Below are 19,123 nucleotides of genomic sequence, written 5' to 3' on the forward strand. Positions count from 1 at the left end.
CTCAAGGTCCCTTTGTATGCAGTGGCTCCTGTAAATTGACTCCTCCAACACAAATGGATTTCCTTTCCCAAGTCAGCATTTTGTTCTTGTACAACCCATAATTTGTTTGGGTGGCAAGAAATAAAGCTCCTGGTTTATATCTATAGCAGATAGCTGTGGGTCTTGCCCTGACAGCCTCCTCTTGGATCACATCTTCCAGATTTCCTGCCCTTCCCTGGGACTCACAGAAGAGAAAACCCCCTTGGCAGGCTGTTCCTCTGTGCTGGATCCCAATTCTTGCCCCATGTCCTGGCTGATGCTCCCCACTGCTAAGGGCTGGTCCTTGCTCAGAATTATTCAACATCGTCTGTCCCAACAAGTTTTCCCTTTGCTTTTCAAACCCCACACAAAGCACTGATGAAAAGTAAGTTTGCTTCCTTATTCCTAAGTCATTCTGCTGCAGAGAACCCCCTCAGAGGTCTTGCTGTGTTGTGTCTGTTGTTTTTTGGTTCTGTGTTCAGGCTTTGTACACCAGAATAAAGTGAGCCCTGCCTTCATGCAGAAAGTGTCTGCTGCAATGAGTGTGGAGAGCAGGATGACAGCACACAGATCTCAGGAGATGTAAGCATACATCTACCATTCAGCTTTATTTTGTTTTGGTTAAAAAATAAATCTTGCTTCTGACAGGCAGCTACTGGAGATTTTAATCAAAGCACTCAAGTCTGCACGTGCTACACAAGCACTTGGACACGCTGGCTTCTCCCTGCGACAAATGAGGATTCCTGTGGGGCCTGGAATCTGAGCTGAGACGTGTGGGGCTTTAAAGAGGGTGTTTCCAGGGGTGGGTCTGGGAAATCAGGCTCCCCAGTGATGCAGGGTGCTCAGGAATCCCGAGCTGCACCGGGCACAAGTTCTGCCCTGTCCCGTCCTGCCCGTGCCCCCTCCCCGCCCGCTGGGTCCCTTGTGCAGCACTGTGAGATCAATCACTCTCTGCCTCCCCTTTGCCATGCCCCAGAAAAACCCCTTGACCCCAGTGTAAAGAAATGGTGCCCCATGGATCAAGACAAGAGCACGTGCCAAGGTATTTTTTGCGCTGCTCAAGCGAGGATGAGGATGGCAGGTCACACTCGGTCACTCTGCAGGATGGCTCTGCTCTGCACCCTGATCCTCAGAGTACAGCCCCAGCTTTCCAAATTTTCATTTCTGTAGTGACTCAGTGATTGCTAAATAGGAGTATTACATTAAATAGGCCTCCTCCAAGGTGTGCACTTGACGATATTCCTTTTCTGTGCTAGACAGCAAAGGAGAGGAAAGGAAATGACTGGCAGCCTTCAAAATACTGTTACGGCTATGATGCTCTTCTCAGAAACACCCAGACTGGAACTGCCCACACTTGCAGGCATTCCACATCTCCCAACACAGTCCAAACTAACCCAAACTCTGAGGGATTGATTTTCATCTACTGAACTGGTGCTCCTTCATGCAGCTTTCAACTTTTCCACTTCCCAAGCAGTCACTTGGTTACTGCTAGGCGCTGGTTAACAGTTTCAAAATCCTGGATGTGTTTCCTAATGTTTGGCTCAGTAACCTGATAGCCTCCAGCCCCACTGCTGTGGCCACAAGCACTCCTGCTGTCTGCAGATGCCCGTGGAGCTGTGCCATTCCTCCGTGCTGGCCTGGGCAGGTGAGGCAGAACCACGGGGAGTTGGGCTGTGTGGTGCCCGCTGCAGCCCACCTGCTCCAGGCCATTAATTCCTTAGCGTAGTCGGTCCTCACAGATGTTTGGCTGATGGTGGTGTGTGCCTGCTTGCCAGCCCCGCTCTGCCCCGTCCCTCTGCACCTGCAGGGCTTGGCGCTCTGAGATGCCTCCACGGAGGCCGAGCCACGGCTCAGATGTGTGAGACGAAGCGGATGCGCTGGGAGTAGGCCAGGTCCAGCACATAGAGCAGCAGGTTGACATAGGTGAAGATGGCAATCACCAGCTGGCTGTCCCAGGGGCACTTGCCCTTGGCACAGAGGCCGGGCCGTCGTGGGGAGCCGTACTTGCTGTCAAAGCAGAACACTGGCCAGATGACCGCAGCACTCGCGTAGAGCAGCACCGCCCCAAAGGTGTAGATGACCACAGAACGCTCAAAGGGGAACCACAGCAAGGCAGTCTTACCTGTGACACTGAAGGCCACCACCACCACCGTCACCACAAAGCAAAAGCTGTAGACAGCCACACACCACTGCGTCGCCACGTATTTACCGTACTGGCTGTCGTTCACCAGCGCCCCAAAGATGATGCAGGCCACGAAGGCCTGGACGATTTTCAGGAGGCCAGAGACGGTGGCCATGTAGCTGGTGACCTGTCCCGGCTTGGCCCTGGTCAGGAACACCTCGGCGGCGTAGGCGAGGAACAGCAGGCCCGCGAAGACGCTGGCGGCGATGCGGAAATCCCTGACCTGGCAGCCGATGGGGTAGCAGCCCGCCTGCACGAAGTAGAGCGGGTAGATCACCGCCGCCGTGACCGACATGAGCGTGGCCAGCATGGCAAAAGCCGCCGTGAAGTTCCCCCAGGAGAGGCTCAGGCAGCCGTGCAGGCGCGTGAACTCGCAGGCGATGATGAACACGGTGACGGCGAAGCAGAAGGTCCAGACGAACATGCAGAAGGTGCCGTAGGCGGCACTGAACCCCCCTTGGTGGGCGACCAGGCTGAAGGTGGCGCAGCCGAAGGTCATCTGCAGCAGCCGGGCTATTCCCACCGGGGAGGTCACGGCGGCCGTGTTGAGGTACGGCCCTCCCGTGCTCTCCATCATGCGCGGTGCAGCGCGGGGCGCTCCGAGCCGCCCCGGGTCCGTTCCGCCGCCGTGCCGCAGTCACACCTGGTCCCGGCTCGGCCCGGGCCCCGTCGGCGCCTCCGGCCGCAGCGGGAGCCGCCCGTGACGCGGCATCGCCGGCAGCTCCGCACCGACCCGCGGCTGCCGCCGGGCTCTGCCCACCCCCGGCGCGCTCCGGGCGCCGCCGCTCGCCCTCCGCTCCCTCAGGGCCGGGACCGGCCCCAGGGCTGCGCTCCGGCCGCCGCCTTCCCCTCGGGATGCGGCTTTCCCCCGCGGGCTGACATCTACTCCATTTCAGCTCCGCAGCTGTAGCTTTCTGCTGCACCGTTCACAGGAACCTGGAGTATAAATAGGGGCTTTATTAATAGTTCTGGAACGAGTCCTGCCCCCACTCAGCTGTTGGGAGCGGGTGTTATTTAACACTGGGGCTGCGAGCTCCATCAAAGGCTCCTGATTATCCTTGTGCTGCTCTTGCAGGAGCTCCGGGTTCGCTGGAATGCTGCTGCTCGCTGAGGGGAGCTCTGCCTGCGATCCACGAGAGCTCAGTCCTGCAGACCCCAGAGCCCCTGAGCGGGGGCACAAGCCCAAAGGCAGCACAAGCCCTATAAAAGAAGGGATTTAGGCCAGAGACTGAATAAAAGCTGACTCACGTTGCTGCAGTTGATCTGGAGCACCGATACATTTACCTGCTGCGCTTTGTGCGACAGCTTGTGGCTGTGAAGGTTGACAAGCGCCCGTCCTCAACATTTCCTTAAACCCTTCCCTGTCTCTCTTTTACTTATGTGGGAATCAGTTTTTCTTGTATCTCTGAATGCAGTAACTGAATACAACTGTTAAAAAAAAATATTGCTTTGATATTCTTAGCACTGTTTTGGAACACAGATTTTAATAAATAGTGTAAAACTCTCCCTCCTGTGAGATCAAAGCTTTCACAGTGAGCCATTCCTGGTATACAGTGCCTCCCAGACTTCATCTCTGCCCAGAAGTCTCTTAATTATATCTCTAAAAGCCTCAAACAAAATTTCTGATGTAATTTCAGAATGGGAATGCGTGAATGTTTTCACCACAACATAGCAGAGAAATTCCTCCCTTACCCCAGAGCAGCATTGCTGACTCCTCACCTGCAGTACCCATCCCAGTATGGAAGCAGCAAAACTTCCCGGCTGGAATGGCTCACATGAGAACAGTACTTTTTTTGGCTGTAATGGTAAAATGTGCCTACCTTCAGCTTTGTCACCATCTTGTAACCTCAGTATCTCTTTCATTCATCTCAAGTCCCTTCCATTTTCCTTTGAGAGGCCTCTGGTGCTAAAAGTACAAAAGCCTGCATTCATTTGGGGTGGAAGCTGCACGATTAACATCACAATAACCAGGAAATGCAGCAGGAGGGCTGAGGCACTTCAGGTGAAGAGGTTCTCATACCGAAATCTTGCCCTACCTGACTGTCTATTAATGCTTCGCCTCTAGCAGTTTTCAGGGTCTCTTTGGCAGGGGTCACTTTCTGCGCTGTGGCCCCGTGAAGTGCAGCCCCTCGCTCTGCCCGGGGACACTCAGGGACACCGGGGCTCAAGGCAGAGCTGCTCCTGCTGCTCAGCTTCTGCTTCCCACGGCAAGTGGAGCCCCTCCGGAGAGCCCTCAGCACCAGCTGGTGCTGGCAGAGGGCAAAGGTGCCCGAAATCAGGGCTCACACTGCGGGCAGCACACCTCACAGAGCACAGCCACTGTCCCCTCAGAAATAAAGAACCGATCCAGTCAAAAGATCACAGAGTACAAACACATGGCACTGAGACTTCCAGTCTTGCCCTTTTGTCACTGGCTTCTGCACAGCACAAAACAGATGAAAAGCGTAATCAGGACAATTCTACTTTTATACCCAAGTCATTAAAACATAAAGGATATCAGTAATCTCCAAACTGATCACAGGCAAACTCCACTGATGTTTTCCTGCTTTTCAGTTTCACTGGGAGCACCAACCATTTTCCCTTTAGTTTTTCTTTATCTTCAGTCTGTGTTAATCCCATCATGCACAGCAGGACAGCCGATTGTGGTGATCTGCGTGTGGTCCTGCCAGACTTTTCCTGAGGTCCAAGAAGAGCAACCAAAGGGCAACAGTTTGGTTCATTTTTTGGGTTTACTTACCCAAAACAAGAGATCACACACAGGTGAGGCAGGAGCCGTGCACAGCAGTGCAGGCACACACAGGTGGAGCTGTGCAGCAGTGCAGGCGCACACAGGTGAGGCAGGAGCCGTGCACAGCAGTGCAGCAGCCGTGCAGCTGCTGCTGGGACAGGGCTCCCTCGCCCTGCCCTGCAGGCTGAGGCTCTGCTCTCTGTTCCAGCCCCCGCTCCTCTCCAGCCTCAGCCCTGCATTCTGCATCCCTCCCTTGTTCTCCTCCCACTGCCATCAAAGGGGATTCTCCCTGCTGTGGTGGGTGTGTTCCCAAATTATTACAAGAGAAATATGTTGGTGCTTGTCTTGTGTTCTCTGCCCTTTCTGCTCCAAATGCTTCTGATGCTCGGATCAAACATTTCCCTCACTGGGAGAGAGGCCTTTGCAGCAAAGCCAGATCTCCCTCTACCTTACAGTGCAATGCCCTGGACTACCTGGGGAATCATAGTGAAAGTCTGCAAACATCAGGTGCTGGGTGAAAGTCTCTGTTCTTAAACCTTACATTACAACCTCTTCATCAGAGAAACAATGACAAGGCACACTGCAAGGGGAACACAGAAATCTAATTAATACAAAACATCACCACCACCCTTAGCCCTCTCCCAGGCACAAGTGACCATCAGGATAACCCATCCAAATGAGCAGCATATACAACTTTACAAAGACATACGTATGGTTCTCTGGTCAGCCCTTATAAATAGCGTTTTACATATTAAAATAAATATGTCCACGTTGCCAAAGTAGCAAGAGGTTTCTTCGTTATTTAAAAAAAAAATATGTTACAATATCCTTTATATTTCTTGCTTAGTTTAAAAAAGTAATTAAAAAGTCATTTTATAAAATAATATGAATAAATTGAGTACAAGAGTGTCCATCCCTAGCACGTGTCCTGGGTCTGTATACTGTGATTCAGCATGAGATGCTAACCTCCAGGAAGTAATGTAGCCATTCCTTCGCTCCTAGTTGGACAGAAGAAATCCAGTGCTTGCTTTTTTCACCACTTGTAACAAGTCTACGATGTAAAACTGATGGCAAGGGAAGATGTCCCAGATCTGGGGAAGGTTCTCATCGCTGCTATTTATGGCTTTGCTACTCCCTGTATCTGACTGCCTTGTGTAGCACAGGAAGAGGATGTGACCAGCTGAAACTCAGCCCTGGAGTTTGGAGGGAGGGAACAAGTTCCAGCCAAACAATGTAAGCAAGAAACTGCTGCTTGCCTTTTTTTTTTCCTTTTTTCTTTTTTTTTCTTGACACACCATAAGCGTGCAAGAGTGTGGGAGCATGTGAGTGCACAGGTGTGAGTGTGCCGTGGGTATGAGCATGCATCTGCCTGCAGGAACATTAGGAAGAAGATTAGAAAGTTTGGGAGAAGGGCTGAGAGTCTCTCTCCTCCTGATCTAATCTCTGCCCCTCAGACCTTTCTAGTTACCACTGCTGAGCATCCCCAGGAGTTTACTCGGCTCCAGGCCCTGCTGCTGTGCCATCTTCTGAACATCAAAACCCATGTGCATGAGGAACTGGATCACATTCATCTCCTGCCCTGTGAACTGGTCCCTGATTGTGGGGCACGAGGGGTTGCAGTGAGGCCACGGACAGCTGTCAATCAGGTGAATTGGGCAGCCTTTCAGAGGAGCCTTCCCATTCTTGTTGCTCTCGTGGAGGCTCCGATCCCAGCAGTGCAGGGCACGGGGCAATGATGTCCCCTTCACCTGGATGTCAGTCCAGTGACTGAAAAGACAAACAGTGCAGATGACATCAGAGGGGGGGTCATCCCCAGCCCTGTTCACCTCTGCAGGACCTGCACAAGCACTTACTTGCGTGTGATGATCTCGTGGGACAAACAGGCAGGAGCAAAGCTCGCACTAAAGGAAAACAGAAACATGGATTATGTCTTGAAGGACAAAGTAGCACCTGCTGAATTGAACCTTCCAGACTAGGGAAAGAGTGGAATTTTACACAAAAGAGAAAAAGGCAAGATTCTTGATGTAGATGAACTAATAGTTACCACATTTACAGCTCTCCTTTTTCAGCAGAGATCTGAGAACACAAGGAACTAGATAAGAACATCCTTTAGAAACAAATACGCCAGGTTTTTCTCAATGAAACACTTACGTCACATCCTTCAAGGTGTTTCTCAGCTCTCTACCTAAATTCTGGATGTAGAGCCACTGTCCTTCCTGAACAGGCTGGCCAGTGAGGTGCACATTGTCTACAGTAAGCTGGGCCTCATCGAACAGCCACTGGACAACAAAGACTGGGCCTGGAAGGACAAAAAGTTTGGAAAAGGGATTGCTCCGAGTTAGTTACAAATACAGAGGGAACCCTAAACCATTTGATCTCTCTCCTTTGCTACTTACATCGAAGAGTGGGGTAAATCTTATATCCAAAAAAGCAATTCCATTCCTCTCCCTCTTTAAACTGCAGCTTACAGCGTTCGGGAACAATGCCATTCCAGTATCTAGAGGAGAAAGCATTAAAAGAATGGGAGGCACAGGGCAATCCTAACAATGCATCCTCTCCAAATCCTAGTTCCTGTTCTGACTAGAATTTCAACTGATAGAACAGCTTTCTTGGCAGCACTGTCCCATCAACACATTTTAGAGCATCTGTAACTGTACACATTCTTTTGAACATTTAGACTTTATTGTCTTTTCCAATAAAATCATTGTAAAAACACTGATGTAGACAATAAGTACTCCTTAAGTATCAAAACGAAGGAACACAGCGAAGGAGAACATCTTTTCCACACTCTAACCACTCAGAGCAGTGCACTTTAGAGCACCTGACTGTACCTTATTCCTCTCCTGATGGCCTCTGTGGGAGCACACGTTATGGTGTCGATGCAGTCGGTCCTGCGGTACTGTTTGTTATCCAGGAACCATCCCGAGTCTGCCAAGCCTCGCACCTGAATCCCTTGGTAACCCATCTCCTCCAGCTGCTCTGCCACTCGGTCCACGTTCAGGAGCACTCCTGTCCCTCCAGCACTGCAACAGCAACATCAGCACTGCGCTCACGAGGGGCACGGGCTGGCACAGACCCTGCTGGCACACACACCCTCCTCAGCAGTGGCAAGCTGCAAACACCTGCATCTGCCACAGCACAGACACCCAACCATTCACCACCACCTTGGGAGACATCACATTATTTCCTTGCTTTGCAACACTCAGAAATAAAGCCAGTGCTGAGTAATAATCTGGTAGCCCAGAAACAAAGTCCAGTTGTTACTCTCTTTCCTGGGAAATACATGTGCTCTCTATCATTTCCAAGGGGGTTGGCTGCCCAAAACTGAAAAGAATCTGAAGTGAGACAAATTCACTCTTAGCAACTTCTCTATTACAGCTCTGTGTAATACACTGAGTGTACCAGAGCTTTTATGCAACACAGGAAGATCCAGAGCACCTGTGCGAGGCAAGTTTGGTTTTTATTTCAGTGTCCTGAATCAATTCACAGAAGGCGTGTGTGATATGGGCCAACAGGAATCAGAATTCTTGGTGCAGACATGAGAAAACTGACCAGAGATACAGGGTTTGCTGCTAGTGTTACTGTACTCCTAGGAGAAATGTTTCAGGAGCTGCTGGACCTCCTCCCTTAAGAGCTGTCTACTGTGGAAAGCTCCTGACTTCAGGAGACAGAATCCTGTGGATACCTACCTGCTCCCTGCTAGCAGCAATACTTTTGCAGTGCTCAGGCCTTTTCCCACCAGCTCCTTTATAACCTCCTGTATGATCAGGGCTCCCATGAAGGCATATTCATCTGGAAGACAGCTCAGTGTCAACAAAATTGCTTCCTGTCCAGGCTCAGGCTTCTATTTCCTCTCTGAAAATGCTTAAGAACTTTCCAAAAGGATTAGGAACCTAAACTCAGGCTCATTTTATCCACCTATATGAAGTACACCTAACAAGAGATCTGCTCCCACCTTGTACAAGATGTGCTGCCCTGAAAGAGAACCAAGTGAACTCAATTACACTAGTACCTTCCTATGACTGTGCTTAGAAATGAGCAGCCTTGGAAAAGGAAAACAAGAAGGAAGACGCTGCAGAAACAAACACAGACCTTCCTACCACCTGGAATCTCAGTTCCAACTTCCTGCTTCCCCTTTTTCCCAGTTCATCAAGCCAATTCAGAGAAGCAGTGCTTCACAAGATGTTACATGTACAAGGACACTGCTTCCATCCGTGGCTGTTCATGTGTAACACTCCACAGGAACAGGGCCAAGGAGCTGGGATGGAGTGGAAAGGTCCCTCCCTTACTGTGACACCACTGGAATGACAGTGGATGGCAGCCTGCATTAACATGAACGATGCTGTTTCCCAAAGAAACCTGCAGACAGCCTTAGCTTGACACACAATGGCTCCTGCCTAAGGCCAAGTATCCTCCTGATTAAAGTCTGACACTAAATTCCCAGTCCTGCCTCTCAGGTCAGCTGTGCTAAAGTTACATGCAACAGTCCATGGTCCAATTAATTTGCTACGTGCTGGAACCTGGAGATTCATCTAAAAGGAATTCTGGTCTTCTAATCCTCGCATACTGCATCAGTGTAACATCTCTTCAAGCAGTGGCTCTGAACTATGTCAAAACAGCCTGAGCTAAAGAGATCAGGATGTTTTATCTGGAAGTAGCTTGATATTCTTTCCTGCCCTTCAGCAAGAAAAAGCCTGTTTCTCGTCCGTGTGGTTTCACAGAAGTCTGGCCACATCCTTTAATGTGTGATGTCTGGGGCGGCAAGGGCCCATCAGCAACACTCACTTTTCTCAGACTTGGAAGAGGCACCGCTCCAAACATCACTTGAGCAATATGGGATGAATCTGTAAGAGAGAGCTGTGTGAGTCCTGCTGTGCCTCTGACACGCACAACAGGGTGAGGATGCGGTCACTTAACTGGAAGAAAAATAAATCCCGGGGAAAAGGGAAGGGGAAAAGGGAAAAGTTTCTGTCCAGTTTGACAACTTACCTTCCTGCACACCAAGTGACAACTGTAATTTTCTTGAATTTTCTCCTCAACACTAATAGTTTTACTGAGTTAAATCAATAAATAACATGTCTTTTATCAATCTAATTGAATCACTAAGCTCAGTGGACAGAACGATGGAGCATGACTTTGCTCTCAGCTATTCTGCCAACACAGTGGATGGCCTGTCACAGGGCAACTCTCTATGTTTCAGTTTTTCACACGAAAAATGAGAAGACTCTAGTCAGTGCAGTGTAAATGCTGACTGCAACCACTGGAGGTTTTTGCAGGAATTAACTTCACATGTCTCTGTTTTGCAGAAGACAAATTAACATCCCTTCTGTATAGATGGATATATAAACTGGTGTCTCTCATTTCTCTTCTTTGAACTAGGAGAGCTGCTCCACATTCTTCTCAAATTGTCAGATGTGTAACACACTATCAGCCCAGCACTCATGATGGATTCACCACTGCAGCTGTTTGACAAGGCTCTCTAAGCTATCCCCAATTTTTCTTCATTAGATTACCCCACAACTCCAAGGAGATTGAACCTGAGTTTCTCGACTTTGTTAGCCCTAAGTGTTAGAGAGCTGAACTGAAGTAAATGAGGAATTACACAATTTCCTTTTCCAAGTATAAGTCTTAACCTGTCTCTGCAGCACTCTTGCTAGCCTAAAAGGCATGAGATGCTGTTTAAGTATAAAGCTATTTCCCTCCGTTGTCCCTTCTTACACCATGTTTGCATTCCACCAGTGGGGATTTTCTTCTGGCTGAGAGGACAGGATCCCAGTTCCTGCAGATGGGCACAAAGAAACAAAAAACATACAGATGACAGTCTGCGATTTCAGAGGAATCGCAGGAGCCTCATGCAAGACCTCTGACCACACAGAAAACAAACATCCATGATGAAAAACATTGGCAAGGGAAGTGGAAGGAACATTTCTAAATTTGCTCTTAGGCAGATTTGACATTCAGAATTTGATTCATGCTACAGATGAAACCCGTCTAGAAGCTTCTTGTAGCACAGAATAGACCCGTGATGCCTGTTTAAGTACCTCCCCAAAAGACAAATCCTAGCAGGTAAATTCCAATACACTCAGTTAGACGATGTGTGTGAGTGACGGAGGTTTGGGTGCCCAGGAGGCTGCAGGGCGAGAGGAGAGCGAAGGGAGCAGCGCTCATTACCGGCGGTGCCTGCGCACCCCAAGCCAGCCTGCGCCCGCGGGGCGCGGGATCAGCGCGGGGCAGCAGCGGGGCACCGCGCGGGGTGGTGCGGCGGGCGCTGCCTCAGCCCGGTGCCGGCCGCGGTCCCTCGGGGCTGCCCCACGGGGCGGAGGGGGCGACTCACCCACGCGGGTCGCGGGCCACTCGCGGGAGCTCATCAGCCGCCGCATGGTGTCGTAGCGGGTGTCGCAGTTCTCCCTGTTGAAGCAGTACCACCCTCCTGGCGAGGGGACAGGGGGTCAGCCGCCCCGCAGGGCCGGGGGCTCGCGGCCGAGGGACGGCGGCCCTCGGGGGCACCGAGGGCAGCCTCGGGTCGCCGCCCCGCTCGTGGCCGCCGCTGCGGAAGTCGGGGGCGCCGGCGCTCACCTTCCAGGAACAGCAGCCAGCGCCGACTGCCTTTGGACTCCTTCAGGTAGTAGCTGCGGGCACAGGCAAGGGGCAGCGCCTCAGCGGGAGCCGGGCCCGGCCGCGCCGCTCCGCTCCGCCGCCGCTCGGGCCGGGGCCGCCGCCCGGGAGGCGCTCGCTGCACCTGTCGCCGCCGGTGCCGCGCGCCGCCGCGCGGTGGCGCCGCAGCCCTCGGGGCCGGGCCGGGGGAGCGGCGGCGGCCGCGCGGGGCAGCCCCGGGGCGCCCGGAGGGGCCGGCGCGGCGCGGGGACTCACCCGGCCGGGCTGCCGTCGTTGCAGGTGACCGAGGCGTTGTGCAGGAGGTGCAGGCGCAGGTCGTGCGGCAGCGCCTGGGCCGAGCAGGGGTACAGCGACTGCGCCAGGCTCTTGACCTGCGCCATGAAGCTGTCCATGTTGCCCTCCACGGCGGTGAAGTCCAGCGGGAAACTCTCGGCTGCCGCCGCCGCCGCCGCCGCCGCCGCCGCCTCGCCGCGCTCGCGGACCGCCGGGCCTCGCCGCCGCCAGCCCTTCCTGCCCTCGCCGCCGGGCCCGGCGTGCAGCAGCCCCAGCAGCAGCAGGAGGTGCACCGCCGCCGTGCCCATCGCCGCCCGCCGCCACCCGCCGTTCGCCGCGGCGGCAGCCAGTCCCCGGCGGCCGGCAGCGCCGCCCGCGCTCCGCCGCGCCCCGCCGCGCCACCCGCGGGGACGGGGGTCGGCGGCGGTGGGCGAAGAGGGCAGCGCCGGCGGCGCGGGCTCGGCGGCGCGGCTGCCGGCACAGGAGCCCGCCGCCCGCTCCCAGGCGGCGAGCATGACAGAGGGGCACGGAGTGCGCGGGGAGCGCGCCGGGGGCGCCGCCAGCCCGGGCGCCGCGTGGGGCAGCAGCCGGCCAGCCCCCGCCCTGCCCTGCCCTCCGCCCCCTCGGAGCGAGGCGGAGGGAGCGGGGGGTCTGCGCCGCACCGCACCGGCACGGTGGGCCGCTCCGTCGGGGCGCGCCCCGCGCTCGACGGCGACGCCATCGCCGCCCCTGCCGGCGCCGGGGCCGCGGCGGTGGCTGCGGCGCCCGACAGCCTCGCCCGCAGGGCGGCGGGGGCCCGGGGCGGCCTCTCCCCGGGGCCGGGGGGGCGGCCGGGCCGCCCGAGCGCGAGACCCCGCACGTGGCAGCCCCCGTGGCGGCGCCCCAGGCCCGCGCCGCGCCCCCCGGCCCGCCCCTCTCCCCCCAGAGCCCCGACGGCAGCTCCTCCCCGGCTCCGCGTCGGCGGCACTGCCCGCCCCGCCCCGGGACGTGCCGCCGCCGCCGCCGCCGCTCCGCCGGCGGAGCTCAGCCCCGCGCCCCCGGTCGCCCCCGTGCGGGACGCCGCGCGCCGGCCCGCGATGCCGCGCTCCAGCCCGGCTCCGGCTCCCGCGGGGCAGCGGAAAGCGGCGCTTTGGTCCCCGACATCGGCGTCCTGTCCGCTCGGCTTGCGCGGGTGCCCGGGGCGGCGGGTCGCCCCCGGCCGGAGGATGCTGCCGCCGGGAACGGGCGGGGACGCGGAGGCCCCGGGCGCGCCGGAGCCGGGGCAGGCCGGGGGCGGCGGTAACGGCCCCTGCAGGCCGGGGTCGGAGTCTCCGCGCCGTAGAGGCTGCGCCCTGGTGCTCCCCGCAGCTCCGGAGGTTTACCGCCGGCCGCGCTCCCCCGGGGCCCGGACGTTTCCAGGAATTGCAAGAAAAATCCTGGAGAAAAAGCCGTGTTGTCACCAGAGTGCTGGTCATCTGGGAGAGGGGGAATTCCCTGGAAATGGCCTTATTGCAGACCTCGGAGTTAAACACCGAGGAAAAACAGAGAAAATACTACGCTTTGAGTAACACGCTCCTCACCAGCCCTCCAGAAAGGAACAGGAGGATTGTCTTTACTGGGAAATATAATCTATCTGGGATCAGAAAAGGTGAAAATAGTATAATCTTAAAATAGCACGTGGAAGGTTTTTTTTTGTTTGTCAAGCTGGAATTAGGGCTGTCCAACTGCTGCAACTACATTTTTTACCTTACTGTGTTTGGACTTTCTGAATGTAGGCTCAGCTCTATGTTTCCTACACACGTAGCATGTGGTTTTGGTTTGCTTGCTATGTTGGTTTTTTTATCTTTCAGTTACTCTTACGTACTCTCAGTTCTTGCTCCGTTCTCACTAAGACTTTTACCCTCAAATGTTTTATTTAACTGCTAATACTGACAACAGTGTCTTTGAAGCCAAGACAAGCTACTCAATTGACTGTGCACCTCCTCAGGTGCACCACGTTCACTCCTGACAAGTTTTTGGTCCCAGCACATTTCTGCATCTTTGTATCTTTCTCTGCGATGGCCTAAAACTCCCTTGCTCACCGTCCCTGCCAGGTCCCAGCAATGGATCACTGAGGCTAGTTATGGCAAGTTAAAGAGCTCGTCAGTCAGCCCGAGCAGAGCTTTATCTGGAATCTGGTCAGTTAGGGCACAGCCTGAAGCATTGAGTCCTCGTAGAGCTCCAGGATCCCTGGAAAAGATGGCATAAACAACTTTGGCACCTCACAGCCCACGAGGTACAGCACGAAGCCAGAAGGGGTGAGACTGCTGAGCTGCATCCTTCACAGCAAAGCTGCTGTGCCCCCCGTTGCCAGGCTTGCATTCCTCCTGGTGTCCCTGCTCTTTCTCTCCGCGGAGTTCCTGCGCTCTGTAATGCCGTGCTTGGTAACCAGCTGGCGCATCGAGGGGTGACTGATTATGATGCACCAGGGAGGCATCTTATGGCAGAGAGGAATGCATGTTAAAGTTGCAGATCTTTGTCCTGAGAAGTGAGGCAAAGAAATTCAAATTTTGTGTGGCTTGGCTTTACTGAGCCCTCTTCAGCTTTCTGACCTTTGGTTCAGGTCACTCAGGGGAGGGTTCGTTCAGAGCACTCTTGCTGTCCTTCCAAAGCCCAGGAAAATGTTGTATTACTTTTCATGGCTGAGCAAGGGGCTATGAGGAAGAATGTAACTCTGTAGCTCTGGTGTAACAGCCTTTCTGATCTCTAAACATTTAAATCTGGTACCGTTCAACTCCTTGACATACTGAACTTGAATGAACATCAAAGTGACGCATGTTTTAGGGAATTTTATAATAGTTCAGCAGGAAAGGTTCATTGAGTTTTAATCTTTTGGTAAGAAGCCTCCCTACATTGAATAGATTGGCCTCAGTGCAAAAAGAAGCCCAGAGAAAGCTGAAAGAATTGGAGTCCTGCTCCAGGCACTGGAGATTTGGCATTTTTATTGGTAGGAGTGAAGCACACAGGAGGTGAGCAGGAGACTTTTAATGATTGAGAATAATGTTATGGGAAGTATTGTTTTCATTTAATACCCTTGAAAGTGAAATGTCCTGCATAATGTGTTCCACTAGGTCCTGAGATATGTCCCCATATGTTCAGTGTGTTGGAGTATGCCGTACCAAAGCTTATGAGGCAGTTCTGAATTCCCTCACACCCCGCCAGGACTGAGGCAGCCCCAGCACTGGCCCTCTAGATGTTTACCAAGGAAACCCAGTACCGAGAGGGTGACACCTGGGTCCTGTGTAAGGGCTTGTGCCACAGGTGTGGTTCCCCTTCCCAGCCACCTCTCATTCCTGATTTGAGCCACGCTGCAGCCCTGGCTCAGACCAAGCTCCCTGGCTCATTGCCTGGCTCTGGTGTTGTGTGTAAATCACCCCCTGCAGCACCACTCACCGACAGAATCCTGCTCTCACACAGTCATGCTACTGCTGCCTCCTGACCCCGAGGCCAGGGGTTGCCAAGAACTCCAGGAGAGCAGTAGAGCCCTCTGAAAACCTGGGAACAGATGTGATGTGATGTGCTGGGTGATGCTCTGGTAGGAACCATCTCTTGAAACACTCCAGAATTATTGTTACAGTGATAAGCAGCTTGTCCTGCATCATGTTTTGGAGCTTGTAACTACATTTCTAGATGTTCAGAGCTAATTTCCTGTTCATTTTGAAAGAAGAAGTAAAAAATAAAAGCAGGTGAGGTTTTGCCACTTTTTGAAGAAGCAGATATGTGTTATTCCCTGTATGCTTGTGACAATGCAGATGCAGACAGTGCCAGGGCTATGTATTGAATGCAAGGCACCAGCTGCCTGAAAAGTGGGATTAGGGAAAGTCATTCTGCAGTGTGTTCACTCTAATCACCAAAAAAATGCAATTTAAGACAATTTTTTAGAGGATGTTTGGCTGGGGCTCACCTGCCTTTGCAGGCATCCTCCAGCCTGACAGTGGCAGAAATCAGATATAAGGGTGTTTTCAGCCATTCCCAAATGAGATCCTCTTTCTTTGTGGCCTTTTAATGGACTCCAGGTTGTAATCACCTCCCCCATTTCTTTCCTGATAATTCTAATTTCAGATAAATATTTGAGATTAGAAGTGGCTCTGGGTATGAAATGTGACCCTTCTCCTCCATGCAACTCTATGATTATGATGTACTATTAATAATCACAATCACCTCTAATCCTACAATTTGGAAATGTTCAGCTCAAATTACATTGGTGTCTTTTTAACAGGAGCAACATTTCTGTAAGGGATGTGTCACTTCCAGATGCAAAAAAGGTGCAAAAGATGAAACAGCTGCCTGCTTCACCCATCCAGAAATGAGACCAGTGTTTTGGGCCACGAAACCCAACGTGTATCTTTCAGATTGGAATGGCTGCTCTGCCTGAGCAGGGGATAGTCACTGCAGTTAACAAAATCATCTTAATTGCTTATTCGCCTCCAGCAAAAGCATTAATTAGTGGAAGAATGGGATATATTCATTATGCGTGAGATAATTGTAGAGCTTTGGATCTCTCTGTCTTTTAAAGACTAAGAAGTCAGACTATCTGATTTGAATATCAGATATTTGTTGCACCCTTTTTTAGACAAGTGTGTCAACTTTGAGAAAATCTTTCCCTTAAATGCTCACACCTCTTCACGTATATTTACAGCATAACACAATTGAAAAGGTAGAAAACTAAATATCCTGAACACTGTGGCTCCATAAATGTAATGGCAATGATACTGCCCAATGGGTGGACTTCGGAGTCCGCATCCATAAGCTAGGGGATGTCTCTCCATCACTAAAATTCCCATGTTTCTCCCTTCTCTGACACTGCTGATATGGTTAACACAACTAAGTGGTATATTTTATGAAAGTGTCTTTCCTTGAAAGGATCTTTTTCTTTTATAAGCCAAGCAAAGCAGACATTTTTGTGGGTGCTGGGGTAGAGGTGGAGACTTAACATATAGGATAAATATAGAAGTAGAGAAAGGAGAAAGTATTTGGCATGTGGTTACAACTTAGGCTAAATAAATTCCAGTGGTTACTTAAACTAAAAGTTTTGCGTTTTGTTTGCTGGGGTTTTTTTGGTTGTGGTTTTTTTTTTTTTTTTTTGGTTTTTTTTTTTTTTTTGGTGAGTTGTTTTGTTTTCTTTCTATGATAGCAAACTAAACAGACTGTCATCGAATCTGAGAGTGCCTTTGATGCAGTGGCCATGTTGAGACTGAAGGGAAAACCCATAAATGAAATAAAGTCTCTGGGAAATTGTGTGTTGTGAAATGTATGATAATTTCGGTTCCTTGGCTGCAGCCATGTCTCCTGACCATCTGAGTTTGCAGCACTGACCACGAGGTTCCAAATGAACTTTTTTCTCCATTTTTTGCCAGAAGAAATGTCTCTCAGGAGCAGCAGGATGCTGTGCTTTGTCTGACCAACGGCGCCCCGGCTGTGGCAGTGCCGGGACGCTGCCGTGGCGCTGGGAAGGCGGCAGGACGGTCCCCATTCCCCTGCGACATGCGGCGTTCGCCAGGGCTGTTATTTGGCCCAGGAGAGCCTTCCCTGTACGCGCGGGGATTTTCGGTGCCGCTGCCTGGGAGGGAGATCCGAACCCTTCTGCCCAAGGCATTTCTGGCCCCGGCGCTGCCTGGGGATGCCCGGGCCGGCCGGCCCTTGCTGAGGGGTCGCCGCCTGCGCTGCCGGCCAGGGTCCCGGTAAAACGAGAAAATGTTTCATTTCCCTGGGGGAGGATCCCGACACTGGAAACCCAAGGGACAACACAGGCGCCGACAGCCACAGCGGGAGGTGCGCCTGGCTCCCGTCCCGCTCCCCGCGGGGCTCCGGAGCCGCCCCCAGCGCGGCCCGGCGGGCAGGGCCGGGGGCAGCCCCCGCCCAGCGCCGGGGGAGCCGCCCGGGCCGCCCACCGTGAGCCGCCAGCCCCCCTCGCGCCCCGGGCGAACCGCTCCGCTCCGCCCGCAGAGCCGCCGGCCCGTCCCGCCGCGGGCCGGCTCCGCCAGGCCGGGACCGTCCGCCACCGCTCGCTCCCGCAGCCGCCGGGCCGGGCCGGGCCGGACCAGCGCCCCCGTCCTCCTCCCCTCCGGTGCGGTCGGGGCGCGGCGCGGCGGGGCGGGGCGGCAGCGGGACGGCCCCGGGCCGGCTCCGCCCCGGCCGCGCGGGGCTGGCACGGCAGGGGAAGATGGCGGCGGCGGGCGGGGGCGGCGCCGCGGTGTCGGTGCTGGCGCCCAGCGGGCGGCGGGTCACGGTGCGGGTGGGGCCCGGCACGGTCCTGCTCCAGGTGGGTCCGCGGGGCGAGGGGGCTGCGGGGAAGGCGGTGGCAGGGCAGCAGGCAGGCCGTGACGCCTCTGTTCTCTCCGCAGGTCCTCGAGGAGGTCTGCAGGAAGCAGGGTGGCAGCCCTGGCGAGTACGGCCTGAAGTGAGTGTCGCCGCGGGGCCGGGCCGGCTCCGGCTGCCCCGGCCGTGCGAGAGGCCCGCCCGCGGCCGCTCTCCGCGCCGGGCCCGGCGCTGCCGGAGTCCGCGGCTCGGCCGGGGCCCGGCGGAACCCGCGGCGGGCGGTGGGAGTGCGAGGGGCCGGGACGCACACTGAGCTCTGCCCAGGGCGGCTCGCCCCGGTTTCCCTGTGCCACGCTCCTTTCGGTGCCGGGACACACGGCGAGGCCCCATGCCGCTGCCACGGGACACCCACGCGTGCACCTCATCCAGAGCACAGATCAGCAGCGCCCGTCTCCCCTCTTACCTGGGGGTTTGACCCTCCGCTTTTATGGTGTCTTCATTGCAACTCGTTTGTCTGAATAGCACAAAAAAAAAAAAAAAAAAAAAAGTACATTGGAAGTACATTGGTATTTAACCAGGCTTGGCTGCGTAGTTGGGTGCTGTTTATCTCTTTAAAACCTTTAAAGGAAGAACATAGATTTGAGTCCCTTCTCTGTGACTTCTATAAACTGCAGCTCCTTTGGTGTGCAGAATAGCTTTTGTTGATTTTGTTGAATTCCTTCTGGGAATTCTCTTGCCCAATACCTGCACTTTGTATTGCTCATAGGCTGTGTTCTCCTTCAGGTTTCAGAGGAATGTGTTGGACCTGTCTTTGCAGTGGAGATTTGCTAGGCTGCCCAACAATGCCAAACTGGAGATGGTGCCAGTCTCCAGCAGAGCAGGAGGTGGAACCACGGTATGTTAATTTACACAATGTGACCTGTTTTGTTCAGTTACCAGTTGTGCTGATAGGATCTCATCAGATCTAATGACCAAGAGGCCGGCTGAAGACTGGTTGCAGTGCTTTCGAAAATAGTAATTAGGTAGCTGAA

At 53.8% G+C, this 19,123-nt stretch overlaps 3 protein-coding genes across 4 annotated transcripts in view; 1 reads left to right on the top strand and 2 right to left on the bottom strand.

Moving 5' to 3' along the window:
• Nucleotides 1–193: 193 nt before the first annotated feature.
• On the bottom strand, nt 194–2,843 carry MYADML2 (myeloid associated differentiation marker like 2). Its single transcript, XM_054293110.1, has one exon. The coding sequence runs from the start codon at nt 2,775–2,777 to the stop codon at nt 1,869–1,871; it is 909 nt and encodes a 302-aa protein (XP_054149085.1). The 5' UTR covers nt 2,778–2,843; the 3' UTR covers nt 194–1,868.
• A 2,666-nt stretch (nt 2,844–5,509) lies between these two features.
• Nucleotides 5,510–12,139, bottom strand: NOTUM (notum, palmitoleoyl-protein carboxylesterase). Its single transcript, XM_054293090.1, has 11 exons — nt 11,799–12,139; nt 11,505–11,557; nt 11,263–11,358; nt 10,647–10,707; nt 9,714–9,772; nt 8,618–8,720; nt 7,760–7,951; nt 7,325–7,425; nt 7,080–7,227; nt 6,782–6,829; nt 5,510–6,695 (listed from the first exon to the last, which is right to left on the bottom strand). Exons 1-11 carry the CDS (start codon nt 12,122–12,124, stop codon nt 6,389–6,391), a joined length of 1,494 nt encoding a protein of 497 aa, XP_054149065.1. The 5' UTR covers nt 12,125–12,139; the 3' UTR covers nt 5,510–6,388.
• The window catches only part of ASPSCR1 (ASPSCR1 tether for SLC2A4, UBX domain containing), a 38,210-nt gene continuing 30,613 nt past the window's right edge, over nt 11,527–19,123 (top strand). The window contains exons 1-3 of one of the 2 annotated variants that reach the window (XM_054293095.1): nt 11,527–11,550; nt 18,179–18,234; nt 18,876–18,987. In XM_054293095.1, the coding sequence (XP_054149070.1) occupies nt 18,949–18,987 (39 nt within the window). In that variant the 5' untranslated portion in view covers nt 11,527–11,550; nt 18,179–18,234; nt 18,876–18,948. Of the gene's footprint in view, nt 11,551–17,997; nt 18,097–18,178; nt 18,235–18,875; nt 18,988–19,123 lie in introns of those variants that run through there. The other variant, XM_054293094.1, reaches the window with a different exon arrangement.

Source organism: Melozone crissalis, unplaced genomic scaffold (assembly GCF_028551555.1).
Source record: "Melozone crissalis strain CALT ecotype California unplaced genomic scaffold, PUWL_Pcris_2 ptg000129l_1, whole genome shotgun sequence".
In the NCBI taxonomy this organism is placed as follows: domain Eukaryota; kingdom Metazoa; phylum Chordata; class Aves; order Passeriformes; family Passerellidae; genus Melozone; species Melozone crissalis.